Below are 23308 nucleotides of genomic sequence, written 5' to 3' on the forward strand. Positions count from 1 at the left end.
GGACATAGAGCCATTCTGTGTCTGGTCCCGGTTCCCACACATTATGCACAGCCCAAGTGCCGGCCGTTGATTAACTTGCGGATCTTTTTCTCCTGATCAAGCAAAAGAAAGGCGCCGCCCAACTATGCAACAGCCTTGATCCACTTTGTCTTTGCTTTTGTCTTGAATTCCCTATAATGCCAGCCGTAGAAGAACCACAACAGTCGTTGCCGCCTATCGTAGAGCGCGAAAAGGGCGAGGCACCTATCAAGAAAGAATACCTGGTTGTATATCCCACTGAGCGTGCGACTGTGCCAGCAGACAAGCCCAGAGCCGAAGGCAGCAGCGAGCCCCAGCCAAAACGTCGCGAAAAGGCCAGCGGGCAAAACAAAAACCGCAAGCAAAAGAACAAGCAGGTCTACAGCGATGCCAGCCGCCTATGTGCGCAGATCGCGCTCGGCGAAGAGTGCAAGTTTGGCGAAAAATGTACGTTTAGCCATGATGTCGACGACTTCCTGGCGCACCGCGATCCGGAGTTTGGCGACCGCTGCGTGCTGTTTGATTTGTTCGGAAAGTGTCGGTTTGGGCTGCGGTGTCGATTCTCATCAGCGCATACAACGGACAACCACAAGCAGATCGTGGACGAAGAGAAAGCCAAGCTAAAGACAGTCTATTGCACGAACGATCTTGGCAGGGACATGCAAATTAGGCTCAGGAAGAGGCAGGTCAAGTTTCCGCGTACTGAAGAGATCACCAAGATTCTAGAAAACGAAGTGAAGGAGGGAGAGCAGCCTATAGCAGAAATCGACGAGGGTGGCGAAGATGCAGAGACCGACCGCTCTAAGCGGCACAAGGGAACGCGCGGGCACATTGACTACCGCGGCAAGACGTATCTTGCACCGCTGACTACCGTTGGCAACCTTCCATTCCGGCGAATCTGCAAGGGCTTTGGCGTCGACATCACGTGCTCCGAGATGGCCATCGCCACCAACCTGCTTCAGGGGCAGCATACCGAGTGGGCGCTGCTCAAGCGTCACCCGTGTGAGGACTTGTTCGGCATACAGCTTGCTGGAAATCGCTCCGATGTACTGGGCCGTGCAGCCGAGATCGTCAGCCGCGAATGCGAAACCGACTTTATCGACCTCAACATGGGATGCCCCATCGACATGGCGTATAACAACGGCGGCGGCAGTGCTCTGATGGGCCACCCCAAGAAGATCAGCAGGATCGTGCGCACCATGCACTACGTGACTAACTGCGACGTTACTGTCAAGTTCCGTACAGGAATCAACAAGAACGACAATGTCGCGCATACGCTTATTCCACAGTTTGAGGAGTGGGGAGCCGCCTTGGGCACGCTCCATGGCCGATCGCGTCAACAGCGCTACACAAAGCTTGCAGACTGGGAGTACATTGCGCAGTGCAAGAAGACAACCAGCAGAATGCCTCTGTTTGGCGGTGGAGATGTCATGTCCTGGGAGGAGTACTGGGACCACATGGACAACCAATGCGCGGACGGAATCATGATCGGCCGTGGCGCCCTCATCAAGCCTTGGATCTTCAAGGAAATCAATGAACGCAAGGTGTGGGATATCTCTGCCACTGAGCGTCTGGATATCCTCAAGGACTTTACCAAATTCGGCATGGAGCATTGGGGAACGGACACTGTGGGTATCAACAATGTGCGCCGCTACTTGCTCGAGTGGCAGTCGTTTTTGCACCGCTACATTCCTGTCAGTCTGCTGGAGGTGCTGCCGCAGCGTATGAACGAACGGCCACCACCGTTTGTAGGCCGCAATGACCTGGAGACGCTGATGGCCAGCGACAAGGTCAGCGACTGGATCAAGATATCCGAGATGCTGCTAGGCCCAGCACCTGACAACTACACGTTCTTGCCTAAACACAAGTCAAACTCTTATGAAGGTTAAACATGGGTATTCTTGTATTGAGCTTATTTAGAAGAACATGCTATCGTTCTTATACATCTTTAGTAGGTGATATCGACACTGAACTTATCCTTGTTGGCCTGGTGCGAGTAGAACGTAACAGCCGGTCCGCTGGTGTCAAGGAAAATGCTGAACTTGCCCTCAGCAGCCGCTTGGCAAGCACCAGTAATGTCAATATCGCCCGGCTTCTCGTCCTTGTCAGAAACAGACACACTGCCAACCTGTCTAACGCTAGTTATTTGGGTCTGGGCGTTGGCTGTGGCCTCGTCCCAGTTGCTGCTGGCTGAGAATGCAGTGAGACTGTAGGAGCCACTGGGCGCATCCTTGGGAGTTGGGACATGCAGAACGCACTTGGTGATTTGGGACGGGTCCTTGACCTTGCTGGGCATATCAAAGCCGAGCAGGATTCGCTCGTAGTCTCTGTTTCCCTTGAATGTCACCAGAGTGTCTTTGAGCCCCTTAGGCACCAGGGCATCAAAGGTTCCGTCGGCGTTCTGGAAGCCGTTGTAGGCGAGAGTCGTATCGCGGGCAACATCAGTGGAGACGACGTTATTACCAGACTTGGCGAAAGCGACAGTGGCGAGAGCAGAGAGAATGGCAATGACCTTCATGATAGATGTGGTATGATACTGTTTCTGAGGATTGGCTTGGTGATTATGATGGTGGTGACTGTGTTGATGGTGGATTTTGGTGTTGGTGTAGGATACCTTGGGCCATTTTATATGCGCTAGCCCACCGCTTCAGATCGGTGGTACACCCCTCTTGCCCACCCCAAATGTGGGCTGGTATTTTTATTTCTTACCCATGTCAAATGTTTGGTCCTTCCCACAACCTCACCCCAGTGTGAAATATGCACGCGACATATTTTACAATTGCTACCTTATGAAGGACTTGGTTCCTATATTTAGAAATACCTTACATTCTCACTAACATAAGCTTGTTAGGTTCTGGGCACAATAAAGGGTGGAGAGCTCCGGACCCCCACGAGTCGACCAGATACTCACGACCCCTTCTTAAGTTGGGCAAGCCAAGGAAAGCAACTTTTCGTAGCAAAACTGCGCTGCCGGCATTTTTTTCACGCCCCTTGAGGTCAGAATTAAACAAGTCTGGGAAACAACGCAATTTATGCATGTCGAATTCAATTGTCGCAGAGAGGGCTTGGTTTGTGCGAATAGGTGCGGCGCGTGTGCACAAACCTGCACAAGTGCGCATGCGCTGCGCTCTACTGCCCACCCAATGCTGGCATGCGCACCCTTCATTCGCAATAGCTGTGCAAGCACCTTTTCGCTCGGATATGCCTCGATACCCTTATGACGGATTCTCTACAGGTCAGGCCACTGTGCTAGGCAGCACCTTTCCAGTCAGCATGGTGATGTCTGCATCGACCAGCAGAGGCCATAGGCTGCTGCTGTTTCCAACATATGTTGAAGGGAAGTGAAAGATGAGGCAGATGCTTCCTCCTTGTCGCTTGCCGGAACAAGAGGCTTTCGTTTGTGGATGTGACCTCGTGGCCAGGATCCAATGGCACTCTTCCGCCTCCTTCTAATATATACAATTTACAATGCACACAGCATCAACGGCGCTCGGCTTTGTATTCCACGGCGAGGCCCACCACTTGGCCCACGTTTCATCCGCTGGCTAAACCACCACCCTTACCCGGTGAGAGCGTCCAACATTTATAAACAAACTCGAAACCCCTCTGAAGCAGCCAGAGCTCAAAACATTCCCACACAGTATTCTTCTTCTTCCATTCTTCCTAGCATTTGCTCTCCCACTAGCCAAATGTCTTCGTTCAGGAACATCGCGGCCCCTTACTGGGCCGAATTTATCGGCACCCTGGTTCTCACCACCGTGGGACTCGGTGCTACCGCGCAGAGCCTCGTCAACAAGGACAGTCAGGCCGACGCCCTGAGCAGCTCTGTGGCCTGGGGCCTTGCTGTTGCCCTCGGTATTTGGACATCTGAGCATGTCAGCGGCGGCCACATCAACCCCGCAGTGACCATCTCCAAAGCTATCTTCCACGGCTTCTCCTGGGCACAAGTTTCCGGCTACCTGCTTGCACAGACCCTCGGAGCATTTGTCGGTGCTGTCCTTGTCTGGGCCAACTTTGCCGCCGGCCTTGCTGCTCTCAAGCCTGGAGAGGCCGGCCTCCACCCAGCCACTGGCGCCTTCATCACCTCCAACGACTTTGGACAGGGCTTCTTGGGCGAGACCATTGGCTCGGCACTCTTTGTGTTGGCCATCTACGCTGTATCGGATGCCAACAGCAGTGCCAAGAACATCGGTCCGCTCGCTATTGGCCTGGCACTCAGCGCTGTGTCTCTTGGCTTGAGCTCCCCGCTCGGTCTGGCCCTTAACCCTGCTCGTGACTTTGGACCCCGCGTCTTCGCCGCCCTTGCCTATGACTTTAATGCTCTCACTGACAGCAGCCTGTACTTTGTCGTCCCCATTGCTGGCCCTATCGTCGGCGGCACCATCGGTGCCTTTGTTTATGAGTGGCTGGTCAAGCAAGATGCCGAATACCACCACCAGCTCGAGGCAGGCACTGCCTGAATATCCCCTGCCTCCTCAAGTGAGGCAACTCACTCCGTAATATCTCTCCATAGCGTTTACTCTGTGCGACTTTTTACCCACTACTGGATAATTTGATTTTACTATCTCTACCCAGAAGTACATCATAATACATAGAGGAGCTCAGCGGTCCATGGTAGGTACACCGACCAGCTTGCCGCTCCTATGTGCGGCCGCCGCCAGCTGGTGCCTGGCATCGAGTGAGTGGTACGACTTTCTCAGTTGCTTGTACTGCTTGATGAAGTCATCACATTCGGCCAACCCAATAGTACCGTTGTGGTTTCGGAAGTTGTCCAGCACCTCGTTCGACTTGATATCGAGCTGATTGGCCTCATCGTTCATCCGCTGAATCAGTGTTTGCGGCGAATATGGCTTCTGAAGATCAACATGCTCCTGCACCAGCTCATACAGCCGTGTTGTCAACGACCCAGCCACCGCCTGCAGCTCTGCCACCTTGTCACGCATTTTTTTCAGCTCGGGCTCCGCGGTCAGGTTGATTTCCGCAAGACTCTCGTTCTCGACCCGCAGCTCGTATTCGAGCGTCCGAGTAAGCTGCACCTGCTCAAGCCCGTCAATATGCGCCTGGAATAAATCTTCATACCGAAGCAGGTCTTCGAGGTCGTCCGCTGACTTGTTGGCAAACGTTGGGAAGTGCTCTCGCAGTAGCCGCAGCTTGTCCTCTATAATTTTCCGGTCTGATGGCAGGTTGTAGTTGTTCATGGGCTCAGGAACTCGCGAATCGTACGGCCGCAATGCAACTGGCTCCCGTGACGAATGCGGCTCAAATTCGCTGAGGTCTGTGGAATCGGTTGGAGGTGACATTGTCCTCTGATAGCTATAAAGAAAAGAATGTGGAAATGTGAAAAAAAAAAAAAAAGCGAAGCAAAACAAAGGGAATAGCTAGTTCCAAAACGCCCAGCACTATGCCTGCTTGGCATGATGCCTCAATCACATGATCCGATCGGGCATATCAAAACAAGCCCCACATGCTCCTTCCCACAGGAACATGCCACCGAGGTAACTCAACGTCGCAATGCAGGTGTCTCAGGCTGTAGCCATACTAACAAAAGGTAGAGCTACTATGCCTGAACTCACAGTACTGCATGCTATTCAGTGCAAAGAGGCCAAAGTAAAAGCCAAATACTCTGCAGAAAACAATGAGTACGATGAAACGCCTGGAGGACATAGTCTCCCACTCTGACACTGCATGTACGCTGATGCACACCGTACTAGCTAGTTGTAAAAATAACCACTGCGTGTCACATCCCGCCTGTTTCGGAACCAACAGCAAAATAGTAAACCACCGACTCAAGCCGATGTCAACAAAAAGAGTGGAGGACCTGGGTATCGATCCCAGTGCCTCGCGCATGCTAAGCGCGCGCTCTCCCATTTGAGCTAGACCCCCTGAATTTCGGAATCGAAGCTAATCCGATTTGACTTCCAATTTCTGATATCGCAGAAAAACAACCATACATAGAATACCGTATCAAGTGGATTGCTCATGATGAAGCGGTGAAAGCGGGGCTCACACTCTACTGCGGACTACTGATGCACCCATTCACCCAAGCTATCACTTGTATCAGTATTACCAGCTTCTCACTTGAGATTTCGTATCTGTCATTTTTTTTTTTATTTCCACCTGTTCGTGTTGACTGATTGCACAGGATAACCACTGCCCTACGATGTCGGTGTTGGCTTGAACAATTTGAGAAAGCAAGCAACTAATAGAGGATAGGTGTTTGTTTCATTTAGAGTCTAGTGAATCAAGAGCCGGATGCATGTCCCAAGTAACATACCAAGTGCAAATGTGGCTCGTACAGGTGAAACAACACAGTCCAATTCTCACATAAGATCGAGCGCCAGTGTACAGTGGGGTTATTCAATGGTATCTGCCATCAAAGGGTGGTTTCCAACTACAGAGTCAAAGTACTTTGGCACATATTTCATGTTGCAGATAGAGTTGATTAAGGAAGGAGACAATCCAGACAAATACCAGCATAGATTAACCATGTATTCTATATTTTTTCACCTAAGATATAACTGGTTATCGGGTGTAGATGGAAAACACCTTTTCAAAAATCTGACTGAGGGGAGGAAGGAAAACTTATCGTCTGCCTGAGCCTTTGTACATGTGCGTTTCGACCTTGCCCATAGTGGTGCAAAGGGACTCCGGGCCATGAATATCAACATCAATAACTAAATGGTGGTTACAGCCCTTTTATACTACGTACTAGCATAGGAAGCATAATAGTATTTTGCTAAATTTAGTTACGTATAATCCTAATTGTGAAGAGGGTGGGGTACCTAGGGGTCTTGTGGTTCAATTTGGCGTAGACTACACGGGAATCTGCTGTGCGCTGATGGTTGCATCACTCGGTCAACGCTTATTCGATGCTCCGATTTCATACTCTACGAACACTCACGCGTGTGACGTTAGCAACGGCGGCATATACACTAATGCCATCCTGAACCGAAAACCTTTCAAATGCATCAGACCAGTCCAGAAGGCAATCTTCAGAATACTTTTGTTTCCAATCGGTGGCCAATATTGTCCAAGCCCGTGCTGGCAAAAGAAATCTGCTGATTTTTTTAAAACAAGCAAGAGCGGAAGATAGATCATAAAACTTGTGTCTACTTTTACTGGCTCATTAGGAAGCTGTATGCCGGCCATTCCTACATCACTAACCCCCAATTTGCTTGAAAACTGGGTTGACTCATTCTATTTGTTTATGACTGATAACATGCTCCGACAGTCCTTCTCGGCCCTGCCTTCGCACATACATTTTGTCTCAGACTTCAAGTAACATATAAGACTATACCTACCTTTCCTTGCGAGCCTTTCATATCCACTTTCTCAGATTTTATCTTTTCTTTCCCCTTTAAAATAATAGAATCTTTCACTGCTACTATTCCGCGTCACTAAAATGGCTAGCAGCATCACCAACCAGCCTGAATCAATTAATTTTGCTAGGTCGTGGCTTGACCTAAGCGATGACGAAGATTATTGCAGTTCCGGGCATCTTTTCAGTTTCCTGTATATGAAGCAGACACATACCAGATCAGCCTCCCCTGAATCTCCAAAAGAGCAGACGAAGCATGATCCACTTCGCTTCCTCAAGCCCACACTCAAGATAGGGCTATTCCACTAAAGCACTGATATCACGCCTTAAACAGCCAAGGTATACGACGCTGCACAGGTGTAATTCTACAACCGAGCGTTTCTTTGTAACTATAATAAAAACGAAATACCTGCTACTGAGGAACAACGCTGGCGGCTTGGTTCAGACAGGCCCCCAGCACAGCGGGCGCCAGCCCCATTCTGGCGTGATTGGTGCTGCAAAAAAAAGAAAAGAAAAAAGCCAGTGCTGCCGCCGCTTGGCAGGCAAAAGAATGCTCTCCGACCGGGAATTGAACCCGGGTCTCCAATGTGACAGACTGGTGTACTCGCCACTATACTATCGGGGATCCACTCATTTTGTTGAATTTCTTGATAAATAAATCATCCATAAGCATACGGATCATGTGTACTTTGTTTAGCGGCTGCTTACTATTTGTAGGACACTGGCTTTATGCAACGGCATCCTGGCACTAATCCACGCCAATGATAAAACAAACTTTGGGATCAACTATAGTGCTTTGTGACATGGCCAACGTGTTCTGTACGCAGCTAAATAATAGACTATATAGATATCTCGAGTAATGAATCGCATCGATAGCTTTGACCTGAAACAAGTAGATGAATTGAGATAGTACTCCAAAGATATTGTAACTCCTAAGGATACTACAGAATATTGGTTTGCATGCATGACTTATGGAGGCCATTCATAAATATAAAAGTTTAAAGAAACTAAATATCTATTATCAGAATAACCAATTAACAAATAATAAATCAATTACTAGCAGTAGATAAATATTTTAAAATACAGAATGTTTACCACTGGCCAAAAAGATTCAAGCAACTAGATTAATAAATAAACAAAGATGCCAAATATGGTGCTTCTACGAAACCCCCTTCGGCATCCTGAAAAATTTCAGTTGATACACAATTAATATGCTTCTACTGAGATAGAGGCTGCGTCCCGAGAAATCAACTGAAATTTTTCAGGATGCCAAAGGGGGTTTCGTAGAAGCACCATATTTGGCATCTGAACAAGAAAACAATAAAAATATTAATAATTATTAAATAGCTAACCATTTCTGACTGATCTCCTATAGCAGATGCACATTCCATTATATCCATACCATTTTTTTTAATGTAAGAGCAGTAGTTATAAGTTGGCTGACAAATGCAATGTAGCCCCAACCTGCATCAGTGATTTTTGTTAATGATTTGGAGCAACTGTGCCAAACCACCTGCTTGATTAGCAGTATTCGAGTTAACTTGAATACAAATGAATTGCAATGAATGGTTGTATAGGACAGTGGCTTAAGGGCTATTATTGTTATTAACCTAGAGGATGAATAGCCATTGAATACATATGGAAAATAGCTTTGGAAGAATGTGACAAAAGGGAAGAAGGAATACCAACAATCTTTCTGAGCATCTATATATACATTTCATCCTTGTCTACAGCTGCTAAAATTTGAGGTCCAGAGACCCCTGCACTACCACAGACACTATGGTTCCAAATCCATATGATTTCAGGAACCTATAGATCAAGGCCCTTAGGCCATAATGGCCATCTATACTATTTCAGGCAACTGGCACTACTACTTAGACTAGTACCTACCCTTTTCACCTGGTGATTTCCCCTTCCTTCTTTCATATAGCATATTTCATATATTTAATATATATTATAGAAAGGTGCTTAGGTATGATATACTTAGATAGACAGCCTCCTGTAGCTGTCTGGAATACATTTACTCTCTGAGACAAAATGAACAGCTCCAAACTACAGAATCAACTAGGAAATGGCATACCATAAATCACTATAAGTTACTGCTGCCCATCACAGAATATGTATCTACCTAATTTTTAGCTATGACAATAAAGCCTACTACATTATCAATAGGATGGTTTGGCTAAGTAAATATATCTATCTAGGTATTTTATCTTATATTCACTGCATAGGTGTCTGCAAGTCCTATACTTATCATATTGCCATTTATACCATTTCAGTTGCATTTTTATGAATAATCTGCATAGGTTTATATATGGTGCAATTTATTACTGCCCAGGATCACTCAGACATGAGATGTGTGCCCCTACAAATCAGTGGAATTATATAGATAGGTACTAAACTAGTCATAAGTGCAGTGTTGACACTTGGCACTACTAGTGTAGAAAATAGAAATAAAACAGAGGATATCAAAGTAATAGTATAGCCTATAAATGTGTGAATTGTCAGGTTGTTCGGCTAGCTATCACCCTCTTGAGCCAAACATAAACTAGGCACTATGGATCTTGAGCTTAAAGTCCTGAGAATAATGCTTTAGTGTGAGTGCATAGTATAGAAGTTATCAGAATTAGATTTTCCTTATTTCATTGTTCTATTTTCTCTTTATATTTTGCTACCTAGCCCAATACTGAACCAGATCCTTCTTGTCTTTCTTCTATATTTTTCTACTTGCTTAGTGCCTTTCTGCACTCCTTCACACTTTCTCAATATATACATCTTTGGGTGTTTCAGCCCACTCTACACTCATATCACTTATAACCTTCTGGCAGAAGTTGTGGGAATATTATTGCAGAAATGGTATATGCCAGGGATTGTAACTGGAAATGGCATTGTTCAGATCGATCTGTGCATTTCTGCAAGTGTGTTAAGTAGGCAAAGATGCTGCCTTATTAATAATTTGTAAGGATAGCTGCATCCACTAATGCTATCAATTGTTCTGGTGGAAAATTAATGAGGCTGGGTAAAACTGTGAGATGGTGTAGCTATGAATTAAGAAGAGTGTATCTGGTACTGAATGAGGCAAAAAAAAAAGCCAATCATATCTAGATGCCTAGAGCATGTAGCTACGCAATGAGCATCACTTGAGGCATCTGACCATAGCGCAATATCCGGGGGGGGGGGGGAACATGCGCTATGTACTAATAATACTCCGCAAGCTAATAATGGAATTACAAATGAGGGGTTTCTTCTCTAGGCCATGCCATCACCACATGGCCTGCAGAGACAGCCTTTGGTGCAGAAAGGGACAGTGGTCAAGGATAATCACACTGATTTGCCCACAAAGGACACCGCTGTGTGATGATGGGAACACAGGAAAGTGTAGGCCATGGCCCAGACCGCACAACGCCACTGCATCTGCATCCAAGCTACCCTTCAGCAAATGTGGTGTAGAAGCCACTGATTTTTTATTTTATTTTAAAAAGTCGTTTTCTCTTTCGCTTTCCTTACAGTGCTTTTATGTTTTTTTATCACGGGGATAAAGAGGGAAATACAGAGGCACACATTCGCGCAGTGCCTATCATGTACCGTAATAACGTAGGGGATTCCTGAGATAGCCCTTCTGCACAAGTCTACCGAATAGGCGTTGCAAAAGGTGGCAAACGGATCAGTAGTGCATTGCTTTGTTAGAGAAAAAGTAAAGCAAACAAGGGCAACGATTCACGGCCACTGTTACATCTGTCTATAGAAACTAATGGACATTACAGATAAGAGAATGAAGCATGCTATGGCTCTCCGATCTAGCGAGGTAAGATGTTATGAATATTCAGTGAGGATCGCATACAGTAACTCTCGCAAACATGATTTTTTACAAAAAATCAAAAAAGAACAGCCCGACGGGGGGGTCGAACCCCCAACCTTGAGATTAAGAGTCTCACGCTCTGCCGATTGAGCTAGCCGGGCTGGATTAACGGATTTGACTCATAATCCAAGCCAATTCACCTCTGAGACCAAGAACTTTAGAATAATAATTGAATATCAGGATCTTCTGCCACGGCATCGTTGTCATGTTTACTTGCTTCAAACATACCTTCAGCGCCTCTCTTGCTTCCTCAACCTCACCCTGCTATCAACAGTCTCTCAGTGTATATTAACGATATTCGACCAGCCCTGGTTTTCTTTTTCTTTTTCTTTTTCTTTTTTTTCTTTTACCAGGTTGCCTATCCCTTATTCAAGCATCATCAGCTAATTTCATGGTTACCATACATGCACTGACCAGAGCTGTGCGCCTACTATTAAATTTAGCGCACCTTTTCACATTTGTTTTTCTGTATTTAATGTACTATGTGGCTTCTCTCTTGTCACCTCTGTAAAATCCTGTCAGTTTCGCCAACCTACAGCCTACTGATTGGCCATTGCTAGCCTAGGGGATAGGTGGTTATCGGGTGTATGGAAAATTAACTTCTCAAAAATATGACTGAGGGGAAGAAGCAGAGCTGATCGCCTGCCTACGCCTTTGTATGTATGCATTTCGGCCTTGCCCATGGTGGCGCAGGGGGACTTCGGATCCCGAATGTCAACAGTCGCAATGCATTAGCACAGCTCTTCAAATATACCTATCGTGGTACTCTAATATCGCCACAGGTACACATACTACTTCCATATTCCCGTCACACCTTGCACTATAAGCCCTGCACCACATTAAAACATCTGCTATATGCCCTTTTCCTCCAATGCAAGCATAATTACAGTACACACACCGGCCGTTTACTCATGCACATACCATATCATTGATAGTTCAATACTAAATACATCATATTGCCTTCATTTCCATTCGGCATCATCGGCATTGCTGCTATACTTGCGACGAGCAAGTTGGATCCAGGTCGGGTTGAGCCGATTCCACTCAATATACTCGGTGTCCTGCTCCCATCCGCCCTTGCGGATCTCTGGCTCCGCCGTAGCATGGTGGTGCGGCGGTGGCACAATCCCAGACATGTTGCGCTGGTTGTCAGTGTACGCGTTCTGGAATGCTGCTGCATCAAACTTGTCCGGCGAAACACCCACCACATCCAAAACCGTCGTCCACGAGTACAGAAACGATGTCCGCGTCACCTTGTTCAAGAATGACGTCTTGTCTGCAACTTCACAGTCGATGCGAAACCCGTATGTGCATAGGTAGTCCTGGGCAATGAAATGTTAAATATTTTAAATGGAAACGAACTGTTTTAGATTACCATGAGGAACCTTCAACCTCAAACTTCTCAGCAATGGCGAAATACCTGGCAACCAGTTTGTGGACAGCAGGCTTCAGGTTCAAGCTGACAACAGCGTTCTGGACCTTGCTAAGGCCATGCGTCCTTACAAGTCTGATGACCTGCTCACAAACCGGGTTCGGGTAGGCCATACTGTTGTACCATCTGTCGTGGTAAACAGTTAACCACACTACCGCATCTAATGCAGCCATTAGTGAGTCACTGCTAGAAATCGGGATGGGGTCCTCCAGGTCCTCGTTGCGAAGCCGCTCCTCGTCCTGCATATCGCTGAATGCCCCTGAGTACAGCTCCAGCAGGTGCTGCCACGCCTTTGCTGAGAATCGGATGTTGAGCGCATACTCGAAGGCCTCCTTGGCCTCTGACGGGTGGCGAAGGCGCAGCGCAAGATCTCCGAGGGCCTCCCATTCAGCCTGCGTGTGACGGAATGTGATCTGCTGGCCAGTTGCACGCAGGTTGTGCATTTCAGATCTCCAGGCGGTGTAGGCGCGCAGATCATCGAACAGGATCATGATCAGGTTGTCAAGCCAGCGCTCGCACAGCCGCTTGCGAATGAGGCCATGGCCAGAATCTTCGTCACTCTCGTCGCCATCCTGACGGACACCGGCGTCCTCCTTTGGTTGCTTATCCGTGCCCTCATTTGCACCGCTCTGGTCATCGGCAGGGAGCACGGCCGCTTGAGGAGCTGACACAACATCAGCAACTTCCTCAGGAGGGCTCTCAGGCTCCGTGAGCTTAGTGTCCTCGCTCTTGGGTTGCTCTTCCTCGGCGTCTGAAAGCTTGATCTCCTCGAGCCCGTCCTCAATCGCAGCAGTCTTATCCTTGCTTGGCGTGTCGTTCTCACCATCAGCGGTGGCGCTAGCGTCAGCATTGGCGTCGGTTTCAGCTACAGGGGGTTCTGTCAGCTCCTCGGTGGATGCAGGCTCCAGCTGAGCAGCCTCCTTGAGGTTCTCCTTCGACTTCTTCTTGTTCTTTCTCTTCTTGTTCTTCTTGCTCTTGGAGCTGCCTCCAGGCTCGGTAGTAGTTTCCACGCCTGCATTTCCACCCTCCGTTTCGTCATTGACCGCCTCATGCTCATTCTTGGGCTTGTCATTCTTGATAGCAGGCTCCTCTCCTGGTTCGACCGTGACCTCAGGTTCCATTTCTGACTGTGGAGAAATACCCAAGTTGTCGTCCGCATCAGCCTTGCCGTTCTCAGCAGGCTCAGCCTTATCGTCCCCAACAGGTTCAGTCTTGGTGTCCTCAACAGGCTCGGCCCTGTCGCCCTCAGTAGGCTCATTCTTAACCGTATCAGCAGGCTCCGTCACGGGTTCAGTCTCAGCAGGGGATTCAGGCTTGTGTGCTGATGGAGTATCCACAGGGGGCGCAGCGACAGGGGGAGCATCGGCAGATTCCTTAGACTTCTGGCGCAGGGCAGCAAGAGGGAGGTCATCTTCATCATCGTCCTCGTCATCGACCGCCTGGTTTGGGTGGGCAGAGTTGCGGTATTCATCTTCCATGACAAAGGCTTGGCTCCGGAGCTGAAGCAGCTCATCCCATCCAACAATGCTGACCATACGAGTCAGGTAATCGTACGCACGTGCGAAAGTGCCCTTGAGCGTAGGTGCTGAGAGTTTGAGCAGAATGCTGTTCTCGTTGATGGCCATCTCCTCAATTAGGCCAGGCGACTCACTCTCCATGCTAGAGCGGCTGTTGGTGGGAACGGGGCCATGGGCGTGGGTATCGTTCGAAATGTGTTCACCCAGGTTGTACTCTGCGAGGATATCGGACTTGACTGGGAAGTTAATGCGGCGGGGAGTGGGCACGCGTGGGTAGTCGCGGTCAACAAAGGTGTACATGGGGCAGGTGTTAAGAGTGAGGAGGGCACGCTGGAAGTCCTCGCAGTCAATGTAGATATCAGTGAGCTTGGCCCACGCCTGGAACTCGCTCGGTGCATACTTCACAGCCATACGCGCGATTGTCAGTGCAGCGCCAGTGTTCTTCTTACGACGCAGAAACTCTGACTGGGTATAGAGCAGTGGATAGCACGAGGGTCGCACCTTCAACGCCTGGTGCATGACCCGCACTGCCTGGACCTCCTCGTCGCACTCGACGTAAGCGTCTGCCAGCAGCGACGCGACTTCAGGGTCAACGCCCTTGAACTCTGCCGCTGGCGAGTCGATCGAGCCGCGCTGTCCGCCGAGGGGGGAGTAGGCCAGTGGTGCCAGGATTTCGGCGGCGCAGTCATCGAACCGGCCGGCATCGGCAAAGTAGCGCATGAGACCATCCACCAAAAAGTTGCGGGCATTCGACGCAACCTGGGTCTCAGCGTTGGACCCTAGCGCCCAGCCATTCCAGAATTGTTCGACGATAGCCTCCATGAACCGCGTCTCCTCGCGAGAGTTGGAGACGGGCGTCACTCGCCTGAGACCTGTTACATTGTAGGCCATCGGGTCAGCATAGAGGATCGCACGCAGCATGGCGCTGATGTAGCATTCTTTCCACATTTGCTCGGTGGCCTCCTTGCGCTCGCCCTGCGCAGTTACGACGTAGGCATCGACACCGCCAGGGATTTTCACTTGCACACGCAGGTCAACATTCGAGAACGCATTATAGCTGCAGTACGTGCCAGAGGTGATCTTCCAGCTGTTATTCGAGCCAAACCAGCCTGGGGTGTCGTTCAATGAGTACTGCAGCGAGTTGATATACGCTGCTAGTGTGGCTGAGGATGAAGTATCGACACCCAGGACATGGTGGTAGGACCCGATCTACATGTTGATGAAGGAGTTAGGAGCACATTGACCAAGAAAGCAGCTGAATGTGGATTAGCAACCACCGCAAGGGGGTTTCAGCACATTATGTTTGTTGACCTGTACTTACATCAGGCTCGTTGCGGTTGGAGCTGTGGATCTTCACGATGTGGCAGAGGTCGGGCGGACCGAGCTCGCGAATCATGCCTATATGTAGAAGGGCATCTTTGGGGCAAGCGTTAGCATAGGGGTGTCGCCACTTTGCCAGCCAACTGTCAAATTCATGCGTTATGCTTCTGCTTACCGAGTCCCTCGGAGCGGGAATTCAACGACTCGCCAATCTCGTTTTCGAAGATGTCCGGGACATCTTGCAAGCAGTCGTTGTGTGCCATCTTTCACTAAGCTTGTGTAAATTTGCCAAATAATGCTGCACAAAAGGGGAACTGTTGAATGTTGTTGAGATGAGCAGGAGGGGGACCAGCGAGTCCAAAACCGGTGCCTATGACGTTGTGCATGCTTCCTTCGCGACTCCAAGACACAGGCGCCGGGATAAATCAATCAAGCGCGCTTGATTACTGATCGGCCCACGTTTCGCGTTTTGTGCCAGTGTCGTAAACAAAGCTCGTCTTCCACCTTTCTCATTCTACTAGCTGTAGCCACTATTTTCCTCTTGCTCCATTTCAATGCCGCGTGAAATCATTACCATTCAGGCCGGGCAGTGCGGCAACCAAATTGGCTCCGAGTTCTGGAAGCAGCTGTGTCTCGAGCACGGAATAAACTCTGACGGGATTCTCGAGGACTTTGCCACAAATGGCACTGACCGGAAGGACGTGTTTTTCTACCAGGCGGACGACGACCACTACATTCCGCGCTCTATTCTGCTCGATCTGGAGCCACGAGTCATCGATACAATCATGAACTCGCCCTATGGCAACCTGTACAATCCGGAAAACATCTTTGTCAGCAAGGACGGGAGCGGCGCTGGCAACAACTGGGCCAGCGGCTACAGCCAGGGCGAGAGGATCTGTGAGGATATCCTGGAGATGCTGGACCGCGAGGCCGACAACAGCGACTCACTGGAGGGGTTCAATCTGCTGCACTCTATTGCTGGTGGTACAGGCAGTGGTCTGGGTAGCTTTCTGCTCGAGCGCCTCAGCGACCGGTACCCAAAGAAGCTGCTACAGACATACTCTGTCTTCCCTAACAACGAGGACTCATCGGACGTCATCGTTCAGCCTTACAACAGCCTGCTGACCCTAAAGCGTCTGACAAACAACGCCGATTGCGTAATGGTCCTGGACAACGCAGCGCTAACACGTATCGTCGCTGACCGCCTACACATCCAGAATCCTGATATCTCACATACGAACCGGCTGGTATCGACGGTTCTTGGGGCGAGCACGATGACGCTACGGTACCCTAGCTACATGAATAACGATCTAGCCAGCATCATCGCCCCGCTGATCCCCATCCCCAAATGCCACTTTATTTCCACAGCATACACACCATTCACCAGCGACAACGCCGAGAAGGCAAAGGCTGTGCGCAAGACGACCGTCTTGGACGTGATGCGGCGTCTGCTGCAGAACAAGAGCCGCATGGTTTCGATCACTCCGACCAAGAGCAGCTGCTACATGTCTATCCTAAACATCATTCAGGGTGATGTCGAACCGACGGAAGTTCACAAGTCGCTGCTGCGCATCCGCGAGCGTGGCATGGCCCAGTTTATTCCGTGGGGGCCAGCCAGCATACAGGTTGCCCTGACCAAAAAGTCTCCGTACATCCATACGCAGCATCGCGTAAGCGGCCTGATGATGGCCAACCACACCAGCACCCGCGGCCTGTTTGCCAATATCGTCAACCAGTACAGTCGCCTGCGCAAGCGCAACGCGTTCCTGGACAGCTACCGCCGCGAGGCAATGTTTGCTGACAGTTTGGAGGAGTTTGACGATGCGCGCAATACGGTGGTTGACTTGATCAAGGAATACGAGGAGTGCGAGTCCGAGTCGTATCTGCGGCCACCAACAGCGGCTAGCAGCTAGCTCTGGATTCATTAGGATATGCAGCTGATTGCGAATATACACAACTCCTGGGAAACCCATGCATGTGACTCCTCCCCATATAGTTGCTGAGGCGTTGTCTCGGGATACGTGACGTACATTCTAGTGGCCAGGCCGATGATGTTCATCTCCATTTATTCTCCTCTTTCACTTCTCTTGCGAGTTTTCGCCTTCAGCCTCTCCTGTAGCATGGTCGTTAAGGGGATCGTCATTGCACTTGCGCTAATAGCCCTCATTCGCTACCTCTCACGGGAAACATCGCTCGACATGATAGGGTAAGTGCAGCCATTTTTCGCGGAGAATATCTGAGCGATATTCTCCGCGCTCTACCATCTAAAAATCCTGTCCTCGGCAGCTCGAATAGGAAGGCGACACTGGCTACAAGGGCATGTGCAAGCGCACCCGTGTACTTGCTCAGAGACAGGGGAAAGCGCTCCGTAATGCCCCTATAGAGCATGGCGAGCCTTGGCCGTAGTGGCAGTGGTCGCTCAAAGCTGTCCGTTACTAGCCATCTCTTTTCCACATTTATTTCAGCCCTTACTTACTGCGTCCCGCTCTCTCCAAATTCCTATCTTTCTTTCCGCCCGCTAGGAAGTATATTACCGACTGGTATACCACCACGTTTACAAACAAGCAGCAGAAACAGATGAAGCTCCGGGAATCACCCATTTACCACGAGCAGCAGTGCTTCTGGCTTTGCGCCAAGCACTCCCTGAACAATGTCCTGCAGCACGAAGTGTACACCCAGGCGGACTTGGAGCGCATTGCGCGGTATCTGCACGACATACATCCGGAGCAGAGCGGGTGGCTCAAGTTCAACTCGCACAAGAACTTCCTCGGGTTCGGCGACTACGATGTCAATGTGATGATCTCGGCACTGCAGGAGCAGGGCTACGACCTTCTGTGGCACGACAACCGCCGGGACATCGAGGAAGCGGATCTGAGTAACTGCATTGGGCTGATTATCCATATCCAGCCCGACTGGTTCTTCCGCCGTGGCCACTGGTTCGGCATCAAGTATTTCGATGAGACCTTGACCGTGCCACACGTCCCCAAGGTGTATGTTGGCCAGCCCAGAACGGCAAGGTCCGCTGCCGAGAGGGAGTCGCACGATTATGAGACCAGGACATACGACTCTGGGTTCTGGAACCTGGACTCGAAAATTCCGCACCCCGAGCACATTGGCGACCGGCAAAAGTTGAATGAGTTCCTGCGGAACTTGTACAAAAAGAACCGCGTGCATGTCCTGCTCATTGTGCCCGTCACACACTCATCCGCCTCATCTTCGATATAATTGCCGCCCTCTTCCACATGTCTGTGTTTTTAGTGGCGTCCAGTACATTGCAGTCTGTACTTTACCATTATTTTACTCTCAGGGATAGCAAAGGAAGAGAGATAGCGAGCGAGAGTGAGAAGAGGGAGTGCCGGTGGCGCATTGCCAAATGCCGGGCTTGCTATGTAGAAACAACTTGTCCTGTACTTTTAGTATATTTGACTGTCAATAATGAGACGCAGAAGCATGTGCAAAGTGCAAGACAAAGAAAACATGTGTAACGATTAAGACAAACGGTCTCGCCGGACCTTGCCCACTCAGAACAATGCGTATATTGAGCCTGTCGATGCAGTAGCGCCACAATATGTTCGACACCACGAGCAATGACAAATTGTCTTAGCACAACTGGATATGAACGCATGGCAAGCTGTCCAAAAATAACTTGGCAAGCCTGTCGATGGTGTGAGATGATGCAGGTATAAATGCACCGGGCGCTCCGTCGAGTTAGCTCAAGATACAGCAACTCAACAGCACATCTTCCCTCTCAACGCTACTTCAACAAACGTGCCGGCACTACTCTCGCTCTTTCCTCCGCAACAGCTAGCTCAACTCAAGCCTACTCTGACTACCATCTTCGAAAACATGAGGCTCTTCACCTGCGTCGCTCTTCTCAGTGCTGCTGCCATCCCTGGCTTCTCAGCACCCGTGTCTACGGGCTCTGTCTCGCGCCGTGGTCTGCTGGATCTGGACCTTGGCCTGTGCCTCGACCTCAGTCTGCTTGGGCTTGTCAACCTCGACATCAACAAGAGTGGCTGCTCGTCAAAGGGAACTGAGCAGAAGCCGATCAAGGTCGACAAGGAAATCTGCGGGCAGATCAGAAACAACAATGTAAACCCCGATGACATTTACGTCCATTGCGAGCAGCACTGGAGCACCAGGGAGGCCGAGCATGACAATAACAACGGATATTACAAGAGCGAGACGGGGCCTACTGGTTACGGAAATGCTGGTTACAAGTCCGTCGCCCCTGAGCACGAAAATACCGGGTACAAGACTGTCGCTCCTGAGCACGAGAATGCCGGGTACAAGACCGTCACCCCCAAGCATGAGAACACGGGATACAAGGCTGTGGTCCCCGAGTATCACAGCAAGAATGGTGCTGACTGCGACACAGCCCCCAAGCACGAGAACGCCGGATACAAGGCCGTAGCACCTGCATATGTTGCAAACCCCGCCTACTAAACACCTATGTTTCCAGAATTCTTGCATACACTTTCCTGGTGAAAGCGGCGCGCCGATCGCAGCGGCTGTGCTTCCAAACTCTGCTTAAATTCTAATTATCCTGCTAGCCAAGGATATGTGGTTTTACAGCAGTGTCAACAATGAGATACTTTGGTGAAGTAACAAACCAATCCCCACCCAATTCTTGGCACATGCGGAAAGCGGGCTTGGCACTTGGGGTGTGATGAGTGGATATTAGCTCTAGGAAACAATCACACCAACACAGACTCAACTTAAAAGCGCCCTTGTCAGAGTCGGGTGGGTCTTCGAGAACCACAAAAGCGGCACCCTTGATTTCCTTCCTGCTCCTTTCTTTTTGGCTCTTCAATGCAAACCAAATTCAACACTACCCAACCCAGCTTTTTGCGTCGCAGGTCCGAAACTATTGGCGATATCAGTGAGATGACAGCAAGCAACAGTAACGGCAGCTTTTATATGCCACAAAATAGCCGACAGCAGCCACCTCAAGTGCCAAAGCGCTCACGGCCAACGCCTCGCCCGCCATCATCGGCGCAACATCGCCTTCAAGGTCTATCCATGTATCTGGACGAACATACCCACTCATATGAGGCAGTACAGCCGCCAGAGGCTCCGATAGATATGAACTACAGAAGGCAGCAGACGCAGCAGCAACCCCCATACCCGCAACAAACTCAGCAGCAACCGACAGCCCGCAGGCCGTCTATCGACCTTGACAAAGCACCCACTACGGACCGCCTTGTAGAGTTTCGCCTGAGTATTCCTGACGGAGTACGCAACATGACGCAGCACCCTGGCGACACTATTGTCGGTTCCGTTGTTGTGACTCTAACGAAGCCGACAAAGATATTCCGCATCAGTATCCAGTTCTTGGGTCGAGAGCGTGTATATCTTCGTGAGAATCCACCCAGTGCGCCTATCGCCATGCACGCCAAGACTGACTATGTTCTGTTCGACCACCGTATGACCTTGTGGGGAGAGAGAACCACAGATGGCACCCAGCAGAACAACGGGTCAAGCAGACACTGGGGGACAATGGCACCAGGAACGCATGTAATACCGTTTTCAATCTCCATTCCCAACGTCAACTACCCTTCGGCTATCAGACGCGAAAAGGTCTGCGGCGTAAAGTACACGGTCCAAGCCTTTCTAGAACGGCCCGGGAAATTCACTCTTCGCAGCACCAGCACACGGCCAGAAGATATAGTCATTGAGCCCATTGCTTACCCGCTCCGGCCGCGCAATGTTCTGCGTATCGACTGCACTATCCCCGGAAATCCTGATAATCAGGGTATGCAGGATATCGCTGTAAGAATACAGGGTGGCATCTCCAAGCTACCTGTCGTCGCTGGCGACCGTATCCTCTACAAGCTTGAGGCATGTGCGGTAAATGACACTGGCGATGATCCACAGATCCGGTCACTCGCTAGCAACTACACCGTGAAGTACATGACCATATACATTGTAGAGTGCCTGGAGCTGAAGGGAATGATCAAAGGCATCGAGCGGTCGCAAACTCATCGCAACAACGTCCACACTGTGCGTCTGCCACCTAACAGCGATAAGCAAGAGAAGTATTCAAATTCAGCCCCATTTTTCACGACAAGCGACTACATACGACTCCCACAAGATCTCTGCCCCTTCGACAGCAAGCTTTTGACACGCACATATGAGCTTCGCATCGACTGTGAAGTTGCAGACAAGACGTCATTCTTGAACAAGGTGACGCGGACATCGTTTCTGTACTCGTGGACGACGGTTTTGGATGTGGTGGGTGTTTCGCCGGACAAGTTTGATGCAGCAGCATTCCAGAACGCGTACACTGACAACCAGCGCAACATGTCTGGGATTGTGCCACCGCCGCACCACCATGCTACGGCGGAGCCAGAGATCCGCAAGGGCGGATGGGAGCAGGACACCGAGTATATTGAGTGGAATCGGCTCAACCCGACCTGGATCCAACTTGCTCGTCGCAAGTATAGCAGCAATGCCGATGATGCCGAATGGAAATGAAGGCAATATGATGTATTTAGTATTGAACTATCAATGATATGGTATGTGCATGAGTAAACGGCCGGTGTGTGTACTGTAATTATGCTTGCATTGGAGGAAAAGGGCATATAGCAGATGTTTTAATGTGGTGCAGGGCTTATAGTGCAAGGTGTGACGGGAATATGGAAGTAGTATGTGTACCTGTGGCGATATTAGAGTACCACGATAGGTATATTTGAAGAGCTGTGCTAATGCATTGCGACTGTTGACATTCGGGATCCGAAGTCCCCCTGCGCCACCATGGGCAAGGCCGAAATGCATACATACAAAGGCGTAGGCAGGCGATCAGCTCTGCTTCTTCCCCTCAGTCATATTTTTGAGAAGTTAATTTTCCATACACCCGATAACCACCTATCCCCTAGGCTAGCAATGGCCAATCAGTAGGCTGTAGGTTGGCGAAACTGACAGGATTTTACAGAGGTGACAAGAGAGAAGCCACATAGTACATTAAATACAGAAAAACAAATGTGAAAAGGTGCGCTAAATTTAATAGTAGGCGCACAGCTCTGGTCAGTGCATGTATGGTAACCATGAAATTAGCTGATGATGCTTGAATAAGGGATAGGCAACCTGGTAAAAGAAAAAAAAGAAAAAGAAAAAGAAAAAGAAAACCAGGGCTGGTCGAATATCGTTAATATACACTGAGAGACTGTTGATAGCAGGGTGAGGTTGAGGAAGCAAGAGAGGCGCTGAAGGTATGTTTGAAGCAAGTAAACATGACAACGATGCCGTGGCAGAAGATCCTGATATTCAATTATTATTCTAAAGTTCTTGGTCTCAGAGGTGAATTGGCTTGGATTATGAGTCAAATCCGTTAATCCAGCCCGGCTAGCTCAATCGGCAGAGCGTGAGACTCTTAATCTCAAGGTTGGGGGTTCGACCCCCCCGTCGGGCTGTTCTTTTTTGATTTTTTGTAAAAAATCATGTTTGCGAGAGTTACTGTATGCGATCCTCACTGAATATTCATAACATCTTACCTCGCTAGATCGGAGAGCCATAGCATGCTTCATTCTCTTATCTGTAATGTCCATTAGTTTCTATAGACAGATGTAACAGTGGCCGTGAATCGTTGCCCTTGTTTGCTTTACTTTTTCTCTAACAAAGCAATGCACTACTGATCCGTTTGCCACCTTTTGCAACGCCTATTCGGTAGACTTGTGCAGAAGGGCTATCTCAGGAATCCCCTACGTTATTACGGTACATGATAGGCACTGCGCGAATGTGTGCCTCTGTATTTCCCTCTTTATCCCCGTGATAAAAAAACATAAAAGCACTGTAAGGAAAGCGAAAGAGAAAACGACTTTTTAAAATAAAATAAAAAATCAGTG

General features: G+C 49.3%; 11 protein-coding genes and 4 non-coding genes across 15 annotated transcripts; 8 read left to right on the top strand and 7 right to left on the bottom strand.

Annotated features, from left to right (window-relative positions):
• Positions 1-176: 176 nt before the first annotated feature.
• DL89DRAFT_278825 (FMN-linked oxidoreductase) lies at positions 177-1907 on the top strand (the record flags this gene model as incomplete). The annotated part of the gene is made up of 2 exons (XM_040889532.1): positions 177-704; positions 729-1907. The coding sequence occupies 2 exons, from the start codon at positions 177-179 to the stop codon at positions 1905-1907; spliced, it is 1707 nt and encodes a 568-aa protein (XP_040741828.1).
• On the bottom strand, positions 1876-2565 carry DL89DRAFT_269139 (uncharacterized protein). Its single transcript, XM_040888176.1, has one exon. It carries the CDS (start codon positions 2534-2536, stop codon positions 1967-1969), a length of 570 nt encoding a protein of 189 aa, XP_040741829.1. The 5' UTR covers positions 2537-2565; the 3' UTR covers positions 1876-1966.
• A 1142-nt stretch (positions 2566-3707) lies between these two features.
• Positions 3708-4478, top strand: DL89DRAFT_259214 (aquaporin-like protein; the record flags this gene model as incomplete). The annotated part of the gene is made up of 1 exon (XM_040885672.1): positions 3708-4478. The coding sequence occupies one exon, from the start codon at positions 3708-3710 to the stop codon at positions 4476-4478; it is 771 nt and encodes a 256-aa protein (XP_040741830.1).
• On the bottom strand, positions 4439-5374 carry DL89DRAFT_39593 (uncharacterized protein). Its single transcript, XM_040891617.1, has one exon. It carries the CDS (start codon positions 5316-5318, stop codon positions 4620-4622), a length of 699 nt encoding a protein of 232 aa, XP_040741831.1. The 5' UTR covers positions 5319-5374; the 3' UTR covers positions 4439-4619.
• Positions 5375-5828: 454 nt separating this feature from the next.
• On the bottom strand, positions 5829-5901 carry DL89DRAFT_t113. Its single transcript has one exon. It is a non-coding gene; the product is annotated as a tRNA-Ala (tRNA).
• Positions 5902-7789: 1888 nt separating this feature from the next.
• On the top strand, positions 7790-8226 carry DL89DRAFT_269140 (uncharacterized protein). Its single transcript, XM_040888177.1, has 2 exons — positions 7790-7951; positions 8045-8226. Exons 1-2 carry the CDS (start codon positions 7887-7889, stop codon positions 8136-8138), a joined length of 159 nt encoding a protein of 52 aa, XP_040741832.1. The 5' UTR covers positions 7790-7886; the 3' UTR covers positions 8139-8226.
• Positions 7890-7961, bottom strand: DL89DRAFT_t112. Its single transcript has one exon. It is a non-coding gene; the product is annotated as a tRNA-Asp (tRNA).
• A 2997-nt stretch (positions 8227-11223) lies between the features above and the next one.
• On the bottom strand, positions 11224-11296 carry DL89DRAFT_t111. Its single transcript has one exon. It is a non-coding gene; the product is annotated as a tRNA-Lys (tRNA).
• Positions 11297-12398: 1102 nt separating this feature from the next.
• Positions 12399-15727, bottom strand: DL89DRAFT_278826 (chaps-domain-containing protein; the record flags this gene model as incomplete). Its single annotated transcript, XM_040889533.1, has 4 exons — positions 12399-14212; positions 14279-15353; positions 15466-15542; positions 15640-15727. The coding sequence occupies 4 exons, from the start codon at positions 15725-15727 to the stop codon at positions 12567-12569; spliced, it is 2886 nt and encodes a 961-aa protein (XP_040741833.1). The 3' UTR covers positions 12399-12566.
• Positions 15686-17501, top strand: DL89DRAFT_269141 (tubulin gamma chain). The gene has a single exon (XM_040888178.1). The coding sequence runs from the start codon at positions 16019-16021 to the stop codon at positions 17375-17377; it is 1359 nt and encodes a 452-aa protein (XP_040741834.1). The 5' UTR covers positions 15686-16018; the 3' UTR covers positions 17378-17501.
• A 25-nt stretch (positions 17502-17526) lies between these two features.
• On the top strand, positions 17527-18908 carry DL89DRAFT_269144 (uncharacterized protein). The gene is made up of 2 exons (XM_040888179.1): positions 17527-17670; positions 17987-18908. Exons 1-2 carry the CDS (start codon positions 17585-17587, stop codon positions 18687-18689), a joined length of 789 nt encoding a protein of 262 aa, XP_040741835.1. The 5' UTR covers positions 17527-17584; the 3' UTR covers positions 18690-18908.
• DL89DRAFT_39616 (uncharacterized protein) lies at positions 18745-19200 on the bottom strand. Its single transcript, XM_040891618.1, has one exon. The coding sequence runs from the start codon at positions 19087-19089 to the stop codon at positions 18850-18852; it is 240 nt and encodes a 79-aa protein (XP_040741836.1). The 5' UTR covers positions 19090-19200; the 3' UTR covers positions 18745-18849.
• Positions 19200-20126, top strand: DL89DRAFT_39642 (uncharacterized protein). Its single transcript, XM_040891619.1, has one exon. The coding sequence runs from the start codon at positions 19311-19313 to the stop codon at positions 19908-19910; it is 600 nt and encodes a 199-aa protein (XP_040741837.1). The 5' UTR covers positions 19200-19310; the 3' UTR covers positions 19911-20126.
• Positions 20127-20276: 150 nt separating this feature from the next.
• Positions 20277-21941, top strand: DL89DRAFT_259220 (uncharacterized protein; the record flags this gene model as incomplete). Its single annotated transcript, XM_040885673.1, has 1 exon — positions 20277-21941. The coding sequence occupies one exon, from the start codon at positions 20277-20279 to the stop codon at positions 21939-21941; it is 1665 nt and encodes a 554-aa protein (XP_040741838.1).
• Positions 21942-22802: 861 nt separating this feature from the next.
• On the top strand, positions 22803-22875 carry DL89DRAFT_t108. The gene has a single exon. It is a non-coding gene; the product is annotated as a tRNA-Lys (tRNA).
• The last annotated feature ends 433 nt before the right edge of the window (positions 22876-23308 follow it).

The sequence above is a fragment of the Linderina pennispora genome (assembly GCF_002104995.1).
Source record: "Linderina pennispora strain ATCC 12442 chromosome Unknown DL89scaffold_11, whole genome shotgun sequence".
In the NCBI taxonomy this organism is placed as follows: domain Eukaryota; kingdom Fungi; phylum Kickxellomycota; class Kickxellomycetes; order Kickxellales; family Kickxellaceae; genus Linderina; species Linderina pennispora.

What these genes read in the sequence shown, in the direction of transcription:
- DL89DRAFT_269140 (XM_040888177.1), top strand. Translation starts at nt 7,887, where the DNA reads ATGCTCTCCGACCGGGAATTGAACCCGGGTCTCCAATGTGACAGACTG. An exon ending in CTGGTGTACTCGCCACTATA is followed by an intron (nt 7,952 to 8,044) that starts CTATCGGGGATC and finishes GCGGCTGCTTAC; the next exon opens with TATTTGTAGGACACTGGCTT.
- DL89DRAFT_269139 (XM_040888176.1), bottom strand. Translation starts at nt 2,536, where the DNA reads ATGAAGGTCATTGCCATTCTCTCTGCTCTCGCCACTGTCGCTTTCGCC.
- DL89DRAFT_39616 (XM_040891618.1), bottom strand. Translation starts at nt 19,089, where the DNA reads ATGCGTTCATATCCAGTTGTGCTAAGACAATTTGTCATTGCTCGTGGT.
- DL89DRAFT_39593 (XM_040891617.1), bottom strand. Translation starts at nt 5,318, where the DNA reads ATGTCACCTCCAACCGATTCCACAGACCTCAGCGAATTTGAGCCGCAT.
- DL89DRAFT_269141 (XM_040888178.1), top strand. Translation starts at nt 16,019, where the DNA reads ATGCCGCGTGAAATCATTACCATTCAGGCCGGGCAGTGCGGCAACCAA.
- DL89DRAFT_39642 (XM_040891619.1), top strand. Translation starts at nt 19,311, where the DNA reads ATGAGGCTCTTCACCTGCGTCGCTCTTCTCAGTGCTGCTGCCATCCCT.
- DL89DRAFT_269144 (XM_040888179.1), top strand. Translation starts at nt 17,585, where the DNA reads ATGGTCGTTAAGGGGATCGTCATTGCACTTGCGCTAATAGCCCTCATT. An exon ending in ACATCGCTCGACATGATAGG is followed by an intron (nt 17,671 to 17,986) that starts GTAAGTGCAGCC and finishes TCCGCCCGCTAG; the next exon opens with GAAGTATATTACCGACTGGT.